Here is a 17,701-nt window from a genome sequence, read left to right on the forward strand (position 1 = left end):
TCCAGTTAACCTAATGGGGACCCTTGATGGATAAAGACATGCTCGTGGGTTTGCTGGTGAAGACGCTCTGCTTACAGCCAGGTGAGGCACTCAGGCTCTGCAGCACAGACGTCGGGGCTGCAGCTCTTGCTTTTTCTTTTCACTAAAACTTAACTTTTTTTACACTTGTTGGGTGGGGTGTCCCATGGGTGAGGATTCGACTATTGTGTTCTAAACTGGAAGGAGGTGGGGACGATTTGAAGTTCACTGAAAAACCCACCCAGCTCTTCTTCTGATCTTGCTTAGAATGGAAAATACAACCTGGCTCTCAGGGACCTAGTATATATTATTATCTAAGGGCTGGTCTGCAGAGACAGCAAAACTGGATTCAAATCCTGACTCCACATTATACCAGCTGTGTGACTATTGGCAACATTCTTAACATCCCTGAGCCTCAATTTCTTGATCTGCAAAATGGATGTAATGATGTGCCCCTCATGGAGTTGCAGTGAAGATCAGAGAAGTGGTGTATGTAGAAGTAAGTCCATCACAGCTTAGCTACTGTTTATTAATATTATGGTGGCTAATAGACTGTGAGCTCCTGGAGGGCAGACATATGTGAACATGAGAATTATTTCCTTTCCTCCCACCTGCAGAGGTTACCTAACAACTATCTAGTACAGAGATTAAGTATTTGCTGAACACTCTGATTCTGATTCTGATTTAGTTAGGGCCTGGGCCTTTCATTGCCTTTGAGCCATTTTAGAAGTCGGCAAACTGTAATAGCAATGCAACATAATTCTTGTCTATAGATATGCAGATAATTCCTGTTATAGGTTCAATTAATTCTCCTCCCTCCCTGTGTGGAAGAAGCCAGTTTTACCTCCTTTTGCACATTCGTGTCAATATTCCAGCTCTGTCTGTTTGTAGGACTGGTTGTCACCTCTTACTGATTCCCTCATTAATGGTGAGTTAAAATCTTCAGCACATGCTCGTTTTATATCTGAATGAAAGTCATGATTTTACCCTTTTTTTGTAAAGTATCTTTTAACATTACTATTACTCCTTTAGCAAAATAATAAGTTTCTATAGAAGGCAGACACCACTTTTGAGTCTACTGCTCAGGGCCAGGCGCTGTCACAGGCGGACAGAGAGAAAAGCTTCCATGCTCCAAGCAGTCAGTGTTCAGATCCTGTGCCACAGCTGTCGGTGACACAGAGGAAGGCGCTTCTCTCTAAGCTTCAGTCTGCCCATCTATGAAACGGGCTCACAACCAGTACCTGGGCCCCGGGACCCATCGCCTAGAACCCACTCCCTCACCCCTCTCTCTCCCCTTCTGCGCCCCCATCCCGGGAGGCGCGGGGAACTCAGAGGGCGGCTCCCTCCTGTGCAGGCGCCCAGGCTAACACGTTGGCCCCTCCGCCTGCGGGGTGTTTAGGCTCGGCGCTGCCCGCACGTTGCGGAGGGGGCCTCTGGAGGGGGCGGGTTCGCTCAAGCCAGAAAGCCGGGAGCCGCCCAGGAATTTTGGCTAGGACTGAGAGCATTTCCTCCTGGGCGGGCCCGGCGCGATCCTGGGGAGAGCAGCTGGGGGCAGACGCTGCGCTGCGCTCGGCTGGGCCGGCACCATGCGGTCCCTGCTCTGCGCGCTGGCCGGGCTCGCCCTGCTCCGCGCCGCGGGCGCCTTTGTCGGTGAGTGGGACCCGGGTGCCGGGTGAGGGCGAGGGCGAGGGCGAGGGCGAGGGTAGGGGAGAGCTGCGCCTAGCGAGGTAGGATGAGCAAGAGAGATGAAGGGAGGGAGGGTGGAGAGGGGAGAAGATGGAAACAGAGCCAGATGGACAGAAAGCTGGAGAAAGGGATGCAGAGAGGGGGAGAGAGAGAGAGAGAGAAAGAGAAAACAGAAAAAGAAAGAGAAAAAGGCAGATGGGCAGAGAGAGTTAGAGAGAAAGGAGAAAGAGAAGAATAAAGAGAGAAAGGGAGAGGCTGAGAGAAAGAGACTTTGGAAGTAAACAGATGGGTATGAACTATGAAGGAGGAAAGATAGAAAAAGGAGTTTGAGAAGCAAAAGGTACCACCAGGAAAGAAATAGAGGAACTAACCTGGCAAGAAAAAGAAGGGAAGGTGAGGAGAGAGAAGGAGGATATTGAGGAAAAGAGAAAGATTTGAGAGAGACTTAAAGAGAGAGAGTGGAGAAACCCGATGCCCAAGGAGAGAGAGGAAGGGACAAGGATCACAGGGTGGGAGGTCAAGTCTACAGGGTGGGGCAGCCCCCCAGGCCAGCTTCATCCAGAAGGCCTGCAGAGGCGTCCAGGCCTGGTTTTACTGGGCATTGCCAGGGAAGCTACCCAGGCCTGGCCTAGCACAGCCAGCCAGTCAGGAACCAGGCAGGCGGGCCCAGGAGAAAGGCCACTGGGTCACCTGCCAGGAGGCCTAGGGGGGTTCTGCTGTCTGGGGGAGGAGGCAAGTCTCCAGGCTTCCGGAGAGCTTCCCTGAGCCCCTGAGTTGCCTTGGGTGGGTGCGTGGGAACAGGGTACAGGAGAGAGAGGTCCTCTGGGTGCTCCCCTGGCTGGGATCCTTGCCTTGCACTCTCTTCCCTCCCTTCTGCTGACAGCAGTCTTAGTGCTGCCCCTTCACAGGTGAGACTCAGACAGGATGGCTGCAGATGTACTTACGGTACACACAAGTGCTCATTCCACCCCCACCCCCAAGACTCTGCACAGCACTTTAGAGTTTACAAGCCACATTCCCATTTACCCAGCATCTCGTGCAGGCCCCAGCCAGAGACCACTGGTGCTCATCCCAACTGTGCAGGCGAGAGGAAGGCTGAGGTCTCCCCAAGCATCCAGGCCTTCTGCCCTCTCAGTCAGCTCCTTGCCCCCAGCCAGGCTGCCCCCCATCAACCTGGAGTCACCCAGCTGAAGTGTCTATGTTAAGATGGAGCCCCCCTCACCTGTGCCCAGTCCCTTTTGGGGCACAGTGAACTGTGGGAGTAAGCTCTCAGGGAAAGGATTGAGGCCAGTGCTGAGCGACCTTGGATGTCACTTCACTTCTCTGAGGCTGTTTCGTCCTCTGTAAGTTGGGGAGAATAATACTCACCCCACAGGGCTGACTTCAAGGATTGGATGAGAAGGAAAGGGCCCAGCATGGAACACGTCTCAACACATAGCCTCCTTCTCTTGTCCCCTCAGACAGCTCCACTGATCTCTCTGACTCTCAGTTTCTCCACGTGTTAGGGAGGACCAACAACCACTTCCTCACAGCCTGTGAAGAGTAGCTGGGATGATGCCCAGCACAGATCCAGGCCCATAGAGCATGAGCTTCCCTTTTGCTCCCTCTCCCTTACCCTCCTCCTAGAGTCCCCAGCTCCAGGAGCTGAGGGGACAAAGCTTCATCTGTGCTCCCCTAGAGGGAGGAGCTGGCTGCTACCCACAAGTGGCTCTTCGTGGCCCCGTGGCCACAGATGGTATATACACTTTAATTTAAAACTGTTTTTAAACATTTTCTTTCTGATTATGCTTGCTCATTGCTACACATTAAGAAAAAAAAGAGGAAGTATAAACATACTAATGTAATTTCACATTGAGGTCACACATTTTTGTGTATAACCTTTCAGACTTCAGATAATATACCGTTGTTTTTCTTAAATTTTGATTATGAAATCTTTTGGATAGAAGAGCAGAATAGTATAATGAAGCCCCATGTACCTATCACCCCTCTTCAAAAAGGGTCTATTCATCTACAATTCCCACCCTCCCTCCTCTCCCTCAGATTGTTTTAGAGGAAATTCCAGGCATCATATATTTTCATCTATAAATATTTCCTTATGTATCTCTAAAAGATAAATAATCTTTTAATAAGCATAACTGCAGTACCATTATCACACCCTAAAAATGAACAATAATTCCTTAGCATTATCAAATGTGCAATCAGAGTTCAAGTATCCCTGATTGTGTCATATGTTTTTATATTTGGTTTGTTTGATCCAAATAAGGTGCGTGCATTGCTTTTGTTTGATATGTCTAAGTTTCTTTTAATATGTAAGTTCTCTTTCCCCTTTTTTTAAAAAGATTTATTTGTTGAAGAAACTGGGTAATTTGTCCTGTAAAGTTTTCCACAATTAGATTTGAGCTGATTGCATCCCCTAGGTGACATTTAAATGTTCTTCTCTCCCCTGTATTGCTTATAGATCTAGAAGCTTGATCTAATTCCAGTTAGATTTTTTTTTTGCAAGAATGGTCTTTATTGCTTTAATTCGCATTTCTTTGATTATTCCTTAAGTTAGACTTTTCCTTCAAATGCATATTGGTCATTTCTACTAATCTGTGCAAATTGTCTTAGACATTTTAATTTTGGTATTGGGATTTTTCATATTGATTTGCAAAAGCTCTTTATGTATTGCATGAAGCAAACTGTTTTGTGTTACTTGTACAGACTTTTTTTTAAGTTAAGGCTTCAGCTAAGTCCCTTTCCTATTTTGCTGTCAGAGGGATCTGAAGGCCTAGAGCCTTGTCCTTTTAACCAGTGTAACCATTCTCACCCATGCCTTGGGGCCCATCAGGGAAGCTCTCACTGTCCACTGCTGCTGCAAGTCCCCGTGGACGTCTGTCCTGTATTGGAATTCTGTTTTTTTGCTTTGGGTGAAAGGGGAAGATGCTGAAGGGCTGTGATGAGGATCACAGCATTTCTGTTTACAAAAATGGATGTTGTGGGGAATGAACCACCCAAAGATAATTTGACCCAAGGCACACTATTTGGGTTCTTATAGGGCCTCCAGACAGCTGCAAAGGTGTCATGTGTGCAGGTCCCCTTTGCCCATACCTGTCCAGATCCTTATTTACAGAGCAGGCAGCTGAGACCCCAAGATGGGAAGCCCTTAACTTATACAAGTTCACATGATTGCCAGGACACAGTATAGACAGTGTCTAGCAGGTATATTTAAATTCTGTCCCCACCACCTCCTACCTGTGAAATCTTGGGCATGTTACTCAATCTCTTTGATCTTTGGTTTTCTAATCTGTAAAAAAGGAGGTACTGAGCTCACGGATCAAATTAAATGAGATCATGTCAGCACGCAACAAAAAGCCTAGCATGTAATTAGTGATCACAAATCAAAAGTAACTTTGAATATAGAGTATGGTTGTGCCTATTCTCAAGGTGAAGAAACCAAGGATCCAGCAAGTGGGATTGGCTTGTAACAGAGCCCAGAAAGCCAGGTCAGCACTCAGCCCTTTGTGCACTTGTTGCAGGAGCCCCTGCCAAGCGTCCCTTGGATCCCTGCACGGGATTAGTCCTAGAGCAGACACTTCCCCATCTTGGGGAGACCTGATCACAGTGATCTAGCAAGGAGCACTGGCTCCATGTGGAGAGTCGGCACCCTGGGGGCTTTCACTGCCTTGCTCAGTCTTCAGCTCACCTGGTAAATGCTTTCCATGGTGTTTGCACATCACTTGGCAATTCCAAGGCATCTTCAAGGGTAGGATCCCCTTTGATCAGCACAGCAGTCCCTCAAGGTAGACAGGGCAGAGCAGGTCCCTCACAGACGAGGAAGCTGAGTGAGAGGCAGAGAGCACAGTCAGTAAGCAGTGGAGTTGGGACTGCGTCTCCCACTCCCAGTCTTGTGTTCTTTCACAGCACGTGGAGAGAGGTTTATCCTGGATGGCTGTTTAGACCTTCTCAGTATTGTGGAATTTTGGAGTGTTCTAGTAGTACATTTTAACCCAGTGGATTAAAAAAACAGTATTCCAAGATAGAAGGAATCTGGATTCTATACAGACTCAAGGAGCTGCCTGCCAGCCCTGACCACCAGCCAGTCTACCTCTGAACCAATACATGAGAAAGAAATAAAAAACGTCTGTAATCGAGGGGAGTTCTTTGTACAACTGTCTGGTTTGTATCCTAAGCAAAATACTAACTTAACCAGATACTGAATGTATTGGAAGGACATTGGTAAGCTCTCAGACTGGTCAGCTGGGCTCAAATCCACATCTGGAAAATGACGCGAGACTGAGGGAGATAGGACTTGTCTCTAACAGAATGGAACAAAACGAAACAAAAATGTGCCTCAGAATCTGAGCTCTCTCTTTGGGGGCTCGAGGGTCTCTCTCCTGTTTCAGCCAGAGCATTTCCACAGATTGGAGTTCTTCATATAATTGTTTAAAAATAGTATTCTTCTAGTTAAAAAAACAAAAAACAACAAAAAAAAACCACTGATAGTTTTGAATAAATCATAAATTTCAATACAAATATTGAATGTGGTAAAGTTTATTATTCTCTTATATTGAATGTGGTCAAATATAATTAACCCCAAAGTGACAATTGTTCCTGGTGGAATAGATTATGTCTTTGATGATTCAGGAGGCACAGCAGCACGCCTCAGGGTCACCACCGAGAAAGTATTTGTCATCATCCAGCATGGCAGAAATCATTTGAGTTGTAGGCACCTTCTTAGTGTTTGGGTCCCAAATACAAAAGGTCTTCTATGCCTATGAGTGGGAGGGGGCCGTACTTCCCACCTCTGAGGACCAGGACGCAGTGGCCATGTCTCTTTAACTAGAGAAGTTATCCCAGCACCTCCACCTGGGCCTCTGGGCTCTAGCACCTCTGCCTGGGCCTCTGGCTTCCACCAGTAGCCTGCTCTCCCTAGTGCACAATGTTCCACCCATGGCTGCCATCCAGGGTGCACACAGGCCCTGAACGGGAGGCAGGCCAGGGAAAACAACCCAGCATCCAAGAAAGTCCATTTCCCAACTGGCCAGGGCACGGAGGGTGGGAGCAAAGGAAGGAAGGAACACAGAAACCACAGCTTTGGCTGCTCAAGGTTGGTCATGGTAATCCTTCAGCTTTCCCCACTCCTACTATTGTTTGAGCTTTCCAAAAGTCCCGTAAAGCAGGCATTAGTGTGTGTGTGTGTGTGTGTGTGTGACACCCAGGTCTTGCCTTGCTGGAGCTTCTGGCCTAAGAAGAAACTTGTCTTTGACTCATCCCAGTTCTGTCCTTGCAGCTAATTTTTGAGGCCTCTCAGTAGGCTTTGAAAGATAGCAGAATCGTGAACTACATGTGGGTGGCAGTGTCTCGAGCCTACCCCACCCTGTATTACAGAGGAGGCAGCAGAGCCTCAGGGAGAAGGAAGTTTCCACAGGCCTCCACCAATTAGTGGCCAAGCCAGGCTGAGAACAGTGTCTCCAGTGTATTTTCTGCCGTCATGAGTTGAGGTCAATGCCATGAGGATATGTGTAGGGGAGGGAGCAGCTGTGCAGGATGGTTGTGGGGTCCCTGGTCCTGCCCCCAGCTTTCTCTCTCAGATGAGCTTGTCAGGAGGACTGGATGAGCTCATGGACAGTTGTGCAGTGGAGCGCAGGGCACAGTTCTGTCCAGATGTAAAGGATTAGTGCTGTGTGATGTGGAGCGCAACCTCAGCCCAGACTTTTGCCTGGAGGGGTTTTGGAGCCAAGTTAGACCTCATCGAAGAATGTAGAGAACATGATGTTTTGGGCCAATGGAGAGGAGCAGATTCATGTCATTCGTGACTTACAAAGCTGGCAGATCCCCACTTGGCCGGCAAGGTCACATTGCTTGCTCTTGGCCTAAGCTGGGGGAGCTTTGAGGGGAAAAGCGTAGTTTAGAGAGGGTAGTGAGGCTCAGGGGAAAAGTTTGGCCAAAGGCCCCTGGGCGGAGCCTGCAAAGGGTATGTGTGAACACAGATCCATGTTGAGACAGACCCCCATCTTCTCAGACAGCCCTCCCTGTGAGTGAGAACAACTCTTCCTGCCTTCTCCATCTTTCCTCTCCAGGCTGAGCACCCCTGTTCTTTCAGCTGAGAGAAATGAGTCAAAATTTGGAGTCCCTTCACCATGGCACCTCTACACCTGCTCCTGTCTGTCAAAGGCCTTCTCACAATGTATGGCCCAGAATGGAGCACAGCCCTCCAAGTGGGGTCTCTCGGATCACCACCCTCCCTTGTCCTGAACATTTTATATCAATGCATGCAGCCCATGATGACTTCCGCTTTTTGCTAACAATCCTATCAGACAACTGGCTTTTGTTATAGATATTTCAAACCATATATACAAAGATAGAGAGAATAATGATTCCATGTCCCCCATTACCCAATTTTAACAATTACCAATCTTGGCCAATCTTATTTGCTCTATGTACCTACCCATGCCTCCTCCCACTCCCAGGCCTGGATTATTTTGAAGTAAATCCAGGACATCATAGCGTTTCATCTGTAAATATTTTAGTATAGATCTCTAAAAGACTCCCTTTTAAAAAAAAAACCAAAGTGCCATTATAATGTCCCCTTCCTTCCCCAAAGTCAACAAGAAGCCCATTGTCTTTTGAAGAGGCTTTTCTAAGTTCAGTGGAGGGAAATAATGAAAAGGAGAATGTAAAAAAACAAATTGTTCTCCACAAAAGATGCTTAGAGTGGAAGGAAGTTTTGTCCCTGCTCTTGGTTCTCACCCCTGAGTGGAAGAGCTAGGATCTAGAGAATCGCAGGCCAGGGGGACTCTGGCAGAGTTCCAGAAGGCCAGATTGCTCAAGTGAAGTCAGGAGAAGGCCAGGGTGCTTGGGGTCCAGTCATTTACTGATTGTGTGACCTTGGGCAAGTTACTCAACCTCTCAGAGTGACACATCATCACCAGCAAAATGGATCACCATCTCTGTCCTTACCTTAAGACCTGCCACCCTTCTGGGCAACTTTATATGTCACTTTGAGCAAACCAACCAATACCAAGGCCTTACAGTTACAAGAATTTTGCATCTAGAAAGATTGAACCCAATAAGTCTTACCTCCATTCTGCTTCAGATGTCCGCATCCATGGCTACAATCTTGATACTGTAACTATGAGGTTGCTCCATCTCGAAAAGCTAAAACTGCAGTATCCATTACCACTGTTCCTTCTGTTACCTCCATCATCTCATCACTTCTCCCAACTTAGTGGCCCTCCAATTGGCCTCCTTTCCTTCCTTATCCAAGCTAAGCTCCAGAGCTCATCCCCTTAAACCATTGCTGGTCAAATCAATGCTTTTGTGCTCTTACCCTCCACCACACTCATCCTGCAGACTCTCAGGTTTTAGCTCCATCCAGCCATCTGTCTTTGCTGCTCTACACCCAGCCTGCGAAGCTGCTAGGGGAGGAATAGCACTTCCAAAGTTCCTCACTGATGTCAGGTCATCCCGCACAGTCCTATACTGCCTCCTGTTCCCTTCATCCCCTTTTGGAGCCATCTCTTTATTCAAGCCCCCAACCCAGTGGTGTGCTGATAAACTGGCTCTAAAAAAAAAGAAAAAGACACTTGCCAGTTTTTATGGTGTAAATGCTCTCACCAAGACTCCCATTTTAGTGGCTGTATTTAACAACCCACGCACAGAATTTCTGAAAATTTAACAACTAGCTCTCCTCCTTCCTAACTCTCCATGAATTTTCAGCAGATGAAGCCCCTCTTACTTTACAGAGTGAATAGAGGCCATCAGGTGGGAAGTCACTCAACTTTTTGGACCTTAGAGATCTTGGAGCAGAACTTTTTTACCCATTTTTGCTGCATTTTCTCTCTCTTCCTTCCATGTTTTTCCTATACCCCCACCATCATTTCTGGATTCCTTGGCCTCTCATCCCTTCAGGAAATGCATTCCTTCAGTTCTCCAGTCTTCTTCCTGTTCCTCAGGCTATAAGCATGGTTGTGTTTCTTCACTGCTTAAAAAACCAGAAATGACAACAATAAACACTTGTGTGGACCTTGTGATGTGAGCTCCCTTGTTTCACAGCCAAGCTTCATGAAAACATTTTCCTTCTCATCCCACTGCAGTCTAAACTTTGCTTTCTTCCACAACTCCACTAAAAGTGCTGGGGTAGAATTTAGCAGTGACTTTGCTGTTGCTATGTTTTTTGGTCCTTATCTTTCTAGACCTCCCTGCTGCTTTAGGCCGCGTTGGCTGCTTCATCCTCTGTAAAGCTCTTTGCTTCTCTTTGTTTCTGAGACAGCATCCTCCTTCCAAGATTCTTGGAGGTTCTTCAAGGTTCCAGCCAACTCTGATGCCCTGCCAGCATCTCAGAGCCACCAACTCTGAAACCTGAGTTCGGGACCAGGGCTCTAAGACTTCTGGTATGAGGGTTGGTGGTGGCAGGAAGAACCAGGGAAGAACCAACGTAGGGAGAAAAATGATGAGTCAAGAGTTGAACAGGTTGAACTTCAGATTCTCTGCTTACCAGCTGTGTGACTTTGGACATATCATTTCATCCCTCTGTGAATCGATTTCCTTACATGTAAATTGGGGATAATAATAGGCTGTTGTAGAGGTTGACTGAGTTAACACATTTGTTTAGCCCACTATGTGGTACATAGTAAGCACTCATCAAATGTCGATAGTACTAACTGGTCACCAATGTCAATGCTTCTACTAGAATATTTCCTTACTCTCTATTCCTCCTGCTACTGCTTCCTTTCGTCACTTCTTACTTTATTACTGCAGTAACTTTCCTTCTTCAAAGACAAATCCCTCCAATTCACTCCCTGTATTTTAAAAACTCATATATGACTATGTCATTCTTCTGTTAAAATAACCCCCAAAACCAGCATCATGATTGGTTTATTAGGGCCTTTGGCTTCATTTCTAAGACCCACCTCTCCAGTCTCATCTCCCACCCACCCTGTACTTTGCAGCCACTCCAAACTCCCTGAGGGTTTATACACTGAGCCATGCTATTTCATGCCTCCCTATCTTTGCACATGCCATTCTCCCTGGCTGAGACCTTTCCTCCCTTCCTTACCTTACCCAGTTCAGGCAGCAGCTCCTTGAGGAAGCCCACCTGGGTCTCCAGGTGACCATGGCCATAGAGATAAGGGAGTGATTAGGGGAGCCCCACACTCACACCCTGACCCACACTGAGCCTTCCTTTGCTTCTCTTTGTGATGTTTTCAGGACCCACCTCACTTGAGCCCAGTGCTTTACAGGAGTCTCCAGTGTTACAGGGAAACTGAGGGCCCCACAGTGACAAGACTTGTTTTCCCACAGCTGCGGAACCCCTCATCCCCTCCCACGGAGACCTAGCTCGGAGCCCCAGGTGTGACAGACACCTGGCTGTCCACAGCCGTTTACACGTCATAGAGGAGGTAATAAGGGTGACCGGGGAGGACATGCAGCTTTAGGACCACCTGCCAGGCTTCAGGCTTTATAGGGCTGAGGCCAACCTTCCTTTGGAAAATCGGGGAAATCTAGGCCAATCCTGCTTTCTGGCCACCATGTTAACCATCTCCCTGCCCTACCTCGGTTGTTAAGCTGACCAGCCACCAACAGAGCTGCCTCTTCTGGGGCTCTTGCTCATACCAAGCCAGAGATCTCCACACAATTACTGGAGAAGTGGAAATTCATTCCCTTAGTGTTGTTATATAGCCACGGTTTGTAACCTGTGGTCCCCAAACTTGTGCGGGTGAAAATTCCAGTTTATTTCATAAAACTTTAACTGAAATTTAGCATTCCCATTCATTCTAAATGCAGACAACAAACCGTAGTAGTAATTACAGCACCGTGACTTTGTCATTGATAGAAATCAGGTAATTTCTTCCAATTATAGTTTTTACGAATATCTCAACATATCATTCATTCTCATAAGTATGTCAAAATTATGGTGGCTGTTAGATCTGATGCTAGATCATGTTATGTAGTGAGTTAAATTTTTTACCTCAAAAATTTAATTTTGGGATAAAAACTAGACTACTGGTGGTGAACACGATAGTCTATACAGAAACTGAAATATCATAATGTACACCTGAAAGTTACACAATTACAAGCCACTATGACCTCAATAAAATAACTTTTAAATATTTTAACTTTTAATATTTGAATAATACTTTGATGCAATGGCTGTTCTTATAAATCCTATATTTTATTTTTTCAGTTAAAGCATTTTCTGAGAAGGGGTCTGTAGGTTTCATCAGACTGCTAATGGGGTTCATTCACAAAAAAAGTTAAGAACCCCGAATAAAGAAAATTTCCAAATCCCAAACCTGTCATTTGGCAGGGTTGCCACCTGGGTGCAGGGCAACAAAAGGAATGTTAGCTCGCAGTGACAAAGTCCTGAAAGGGAAAAGGGGATCTCAGACTCGCTCCAGGCCAAACCTCTAAAACTGCAGAGTGCCAGAGTGACCTTAGAGAGAGAGCTCCTAGGATTTTTGTCATCGGGGGAACTGGAAGGTAGGTAGGGGCAAAACCTGAATGAGGAGGTCCCAGGTTGCCTGTCACTCAGTTCTGTCCCCCCCACTGCACCCCAGTGGTCCTCCAGGTGCTCCTTAGGATGTGGCTGATTAAGCAGGACTTGGCACCACTCTTGTCCTCCACTCACCCTGCCCCTCCCCCACCCCCACCCGGCTCCCATCTCTCCTTGCTCTAGATGGTGGAGAAGACGGTGGAGCACCTGGAGGCAGAAGTGAAAGGCCTGCTGGGTCAGCTGGAGGAGCTGGCCTGGAACCTGCCCCCAGGACCCTTCAACCTGACCCCTGACCTCTTTGGAGAGGGTGAGCAGCTCAGGTAGCAGAGACTATAGCGTCTGGGGCTGGGCAAGCAGGATAGGGATGGCTGATCCACCACACAGGTGTAGCCCTGACAAGCTAGGAGCGGCTCCAGCTCCACCTGGGACAGAAGTGGGAAAGCATCCACCTCACCTCACCCTAAGTGTTCTCTGCCCCTACCCCCACCCTGGGGGTTGCCACAGCCACAGCTCGGGGCTCCTGGAAGAGCTGGCCCCATTCACCTGAGGGCCACTCTCAGCATCACCCTGACACAGAGCAGCTGTGTCCTCTGCTGGCCCTTTTCATGCCCCAAACCTCCTTGGCTCCTTTCATCTCCCTTCCAAGGAACCAATTCTGTGGCAGCATAACACCCTCTCAGGGAAGACTGGCATCCTCTGATCAGGCAGTGGAGGGATTGCCACCCTGCTCCCTCCTGGAGCCCTGTGTTTCCTGGAACAGGAGTTCCCTGGGGACTGGGAGGGGCAGTAAGGAAGCCTTCAGCACCCTCTGCTTGCCCACTCCAAGGCTACTCCCTTTCTTTCAGATCCCTCCTGGGCACGGGAGGCGGAGGAGCCCGGCAGCTGACGTGATGTACCTGTCAGACAGCTTTCTTCTGAGAACAGAGCCGTGCATTCTGGCCTTCCTTCCTCAGCTTTGTGCACAATAAAAGCTACTTCTTTGGTCCCCTCTGTGTCTCTGTCAGTGACCTCTATAGCTACAGCCCCTTCTCCGTCTACTTTCATGCCCTTAGGCCCACATTCACCTGCAGGCTCAGACCTGGGAGCCCCTGGTGAGTCTGTGCTTCTGCTCTCCTTATTTATAGGAGCTGATGGGGCACAGAGATAAGGCCAAGAATCCTGCTCAAAACATGGCCACAGATGAACAGCAGTGGCATCACCTGGGAGCTTATCAGAAATGCAGAATTCGGGACACACCTTGGCCTCCTGAATCAAAATCTACTTTTTAATGAGATCCCCAGAGGATTCATGGGCACATTAAAGTTTTTTTAAAAAAATTTCTATGTAAAATTCACATAATATAAAATCCAAAATTTTAACCATTTTAAACTACAAATTCAGTCACTTCAAAATGTTGTGCAATCACTACTCTCTAATTCCAGAACATTATCATCATCCCCAAAAGAAACCCTGTACCTATTAAGCAGGTATTTCCCATTCCCTCTCCCACCATCCTTTGGAAACCAGTAGTATTTCTGTCTCTATGGACTTGCCTATTCTGGACATTTCATATAAATTGAATTATACAATATGTGGTCTTTTGTGTCTGACTCTTTTTTCACTTAGCGTAGAGTTTTCAAGGTTCTCTCATGTTGTAATGTGTATCAGTACTCTGTTCCCTTTTATGGCTGAATGATATTCCATTGTATAGATGAACCACATTTTATTCACCTATTCAATTGATGGACATTTGAGTTGTTTGCACTTTTTGGATATTATGAATAATACTGCTATGAACATTTGCATATAAGCTTTTGTGTGGATATACGTTTTCATTTCTCTTGGGTCTATAACTAGGGCTGGAATTGCTGAGTCAACTGATAACTGTGTCTAAGTTTTGGAGGAACCACCAGACTGTTTTTGCACAGCTGCTGTACCACTTTACAGTCCCACCAGCAATGAACACACAGGGTTTCAGTTTTTCCACATCCTCACCAACATCAGTCTTTTTGATTATAGCCATCATACTAGGTGTGAAGTCATATCTCATTGTGGCTTTAAGTTGCATTTACCTAATGACTAGCGATGCTGAGCATCTTTTCATGTGTTTGTTGGCCATTTGTATATATTTGTTGGAGAAATATCTGTTCAAGTCTTTTGCACATTTTTAAAATTGGGTTCTTTTTCTTGGTGAATTGTAAGAGTTCTTTATGTATCATGGATATTAGGCTTCTATCAGAGGATTTGCAAATATTTTCTCTCATTCTGTGGGTTGTGTCTTTACTTTCTTGATAATGTCTTTTGAAACACAGAAGTTTTAATTTTGATGAAGTCCTTTGATGAAGAATTTATCTATTTTTTGTTGTTGCTTGTGCTTTTGGTAGCATATCTAAGAATCCATTGCCAAATCCAAGGTGATAACTATTCCTATGTTTTCTTCTAAGATTTTACTAGTTTTAGCTCTTACATTTAGTTCTTTGATCTATTTTGAGTTAATTTTTGTATATGATGTGAGGTAAGGATCCAACTTTATCCCTTAGTTTGTGGAGATCCAGCTGTCCCTGCACTATTTGTTGAAGAGAAAATTATTTCCCAATTGAATGGTCCTGGCACCCTTGTCAAAAGTCAGTTGAGCATAGATGTTTAGGTTTACTTCTCAATTTTATTCCATGGGTCTATATGTCTGTCTTTATACCAGTATCACAGTTTGAATTACTGTAGCTTTGTTTGTAGTTTTGAAGTAAAGAAGTTTGGGTTCCCTGACTTTTTTGTCTTTTTCTAAGACTCTTTTGGCTATTTGGGGACCAGTCCCTTGCAATTCCATGTGAATTTTAGAATCAGCTTGTCTATACCTGCAAAAAGACAGTTGGAATTTTGATAGGGACTGGATTGAATCTGCAGATCAATTTGCAGAGTACTGCCATCTCAACAATACTAAGTCTTCCAATCCATGAGCAGAAGGTATTTTGTATTTTTCAGTGTATAGGTCTTACACCACCTTGGTTAAATTTATCCTTAAGTATTTTATTCTTTTTGATATTATTATAAATGGGATTGTTTTCTTAATTTCATTTTCAGATTGTTCATTGCTAGTGTATAAATATACAACTGATTTTTGTATGTTGATCATGTATCCCCTCCTGCAACTCTGCTGAATTCATTTATTAGCTCTAATAGTTTTTGTGTGGATATTTTAGAATTTTCTATATGTAAGATAATGTCATCTGTGAATAGAAAGAGTTTTAATCCTTACTTTCCAAGTTGAATGCTTTTCTTTCTTTTTCTTTCCTAACTGCCCTGGCTAGAACTTCCAATACAATGTTGAATAGCAGTGGCAAGAGGAGACATCTTTGTCTTGTTCCTGATACTGGGGGAAAGCTTTTATCCTTCCCCATTAAGTATGTCAGCTGTGGCGTTTCATAGATGCCCTTTATTTCAGATTGATAAATTTCCCTTCTAAATTTCTTAGGAATTTTTTTTTTTTAATCATGGAAGAGAGTTGGGCTTTCTCAAATGCTTTTTCTGCATCAATTGAGATGATTATTAGGTTTTTATCCCCCTTTATTCAATTAATAGTGTGTATTATAGTGATTGATTTTCATGTATCAAATAATCCTTGTATTCCTTTGATAAATCCCACTTGATCATGGTGAATAATCCTTTTAACATGCTGCTAGATTCAGTTTGCTAGTATTTCACTGGGGATTTTTGCACTTTTTTCGTGATGTCTTTGTCTGGCTTTGGTATCAAGGTAACACTGGTGTCATAAAATGAGTTAGGAAATGTTCTTCCTCAATTTGGGGGGAAGCGTTTAAGGATTGGTGTTACTTCTTTAAATGTTTGATAGATTCACCAGTGAAGCCTTCTGGTACGGGTTTTTCTTTGTTGAGAATTTTTTGATTATTGATGTAATCTTATTATAGGTCTATTGAGATTTTCTATTTCTTCTTGAATCAGATGTGGGAATTTGTGTTTCTAGGAATTTTCCCATTTCATCTGGGTTATCTAATATGTTGGCTACAATTGTTAACAGTATTTTCTTATAATCTTCTATTTCCAGAAGATTGTTAGTAATGCCCCCACTTTCATTTCTGATTTTAGTAATTGAGTCTCCTCCCTCTCTCCATCTTCCTGTCAATCTAGCTAAAGGTTTGTCAATTTTGTTGATCTTTTTCAAAGAACCATTTTCTTGTTTTATTGATTCTATTGTTTTTCTATTCTCTATTTTGTTTATCTGCCCTCTAATCTTTATTTTCCTTCCTTCTTGTTGCTTTGAGTTTAGTTTGTTCTTCTTTTTCTAATTCCTTAAAGTGGAAGCTTAGGTTATTGATTTGAGATTTTCTTTCTTTTTCGATGTAGGCATTTACAGCTATAAATTTCCTTCTGAGCACTGTTTTCACTGCATCCCATGTTTTAGTATGTTGTACTTCCATTTTCATTAATCTCAAAGTATTTTCTAATTTCTCTTGTGCTATCTTCTTTAACCCATTGGATTCTGTGTTTTGGTTTTTTTTAAGTATGTTGTTTACTTTCCACATATCTGTAGAATTTCCAGATTTCCTCCTGTTACCCATTTCTAATTCCATTGTGGTAATAGAAAATACAATGTATGGTTTCAGTCTTCTAAAATCTATTTAGATTGTTTTGTGGTCTATCTGGAGAATTTTCCTTGTGCACTTGAGAAGAATGTGTATTGCTGTTGTTGGGTAGACTGTTCCATAGACGTCTCTCACGCCTAGTCGGTTTACAGTGTTGTTCAAGTTCTTGCCTTGTTTATCTTTTGTTTAATTGTTCTATCCAATAGGGAAAGTGGGGTGTTGAAGTTTCCATTTTTGTTGAACTTTTTCTCCCTTCAATTCTGTCAGCTTTTGTTTGAAACTTTCTGGGGCTTTAGGTGTATATGTTTTTAATTGTTATATCTTGATGGATTAACCCTTTTATCAGGATATAATGTCCTTTGCCTTTCAATCTCTGCCTGTTAATTGGAGAGTTTATTCCACTTATATTTAAGGTAATTACTAATAAGTAAAGACTTGTACTGTTTTGCAATTTGTTTTCTATGTCATTTATTTCTATAAATAAATTCCTCCATTATTGCCATATTTTGTGTTAGATAGATGTTTTCAAGTATACTGTTTTGATTCCCTTGTTTCTTTTACTGTTTTATTTTCTGGGATTATAGTAACACCTTAATTTATAACAATCCAATTTGAATTAATAGGACGCTTCAACAGTATATAAAAACGTTTTTCCTATATAGCTCCATCATTGGCCTTTATGTTGTTATTGTCACAAATTATATCTTTATACATTTTGTGCTTATCAACATAGAGTTACAATTATTGTTTGGTGTAGTTGTCTTTTATCAAATAGGAAAAAGAGCTACAAACCAAAAAACACACTAATATTGATGTTTATATTTACCTATGTAATTATCTTTACCAATGTTTTTTACTTCTTCCTCTGTATTTGAGTTACTGTCCAGTATCCTTTCATTTCAGCTTGAAGGACTTTCTTTAGCATTTCTCATAGGGCAGGTCT

At 44.2% G+C, this 17,701-nt stretch overlaps 1 protein-coding gene and 1 long non-coding RNA gene across 4 annotated transcripts in view; one reads left to right on the top strand and one right to left on the bottom strand.

The window, feature by feature from the left end:
* LOC139042068 (uncharacterized) overlaps positions 1 to 10,890 on the bottom strand; it is a 42,252-nt gene extending 31,362 nt beyond the window's left edge. The window contains exon 1 of the long non-coding RNA XR_011498285.1: positions 5,390 to 10,890. This is a non-coding gene — a long non-coding RNA (uncharacterized lncRNA). The remainder of the gene's footprint in view (positions 1 to 5,389) is intronic.
* LOC139042067 (placenta-specific protein 9-like) lies at positions 1,390 to 13,751 on the top strand. 3 transcript variants are annotated; one of them, XM_070497757.1, is made up of 4 exons: positions 1,390 to 1,668; positions 10,990 to 11,087; positions 12,365 to 12,488; positions 13,306 to 13,751. In XM_070497757.1, exons 1-4 carry the CDS (start codon positions 1,605 to 1,607, stop codon positions 13,326 to 13,328), a joined length of 309 nt encoding a protein of 102 aa, XP_070353858.1. In that variant the 5' UTR covers positions 1,390 to 1,604; the 3' UTR covers positions 13,329 to 13,751. The 3 variants fall into 3 exon arrangements, with proteins under 3 accessions (XP_070353858.1, XP_070353856.1, XP_070353857.1); XM_070497755.1 differs by having other exon boundaries at positions 1,404 to 1,668; positions 12,365 to 12,501; positions 13,027 to 13,751; XM_070497756.1 differs by having other exon boundaries at positions 1,420 to 1,668; positions 13,027 to 13,751.
* Positions 13,752 to 17,701: the final 3,950 nt, after the last annotated feature.

This window comes from Equus asinus, chromosome 25 (assembly GCF_041296235.1).
Source record: "Equus asinus isolate D_3611 breed Donkey chromosome 25, EquAss-T2T_v2, whole genome shotgun sequence".
Taxonomy (NCBI): domain Eukaryota; kingdom Metazoa; phylum Chordata; class Mammalia; order Perissodactyla; family Equidae; genus Equus; species Equus asinus.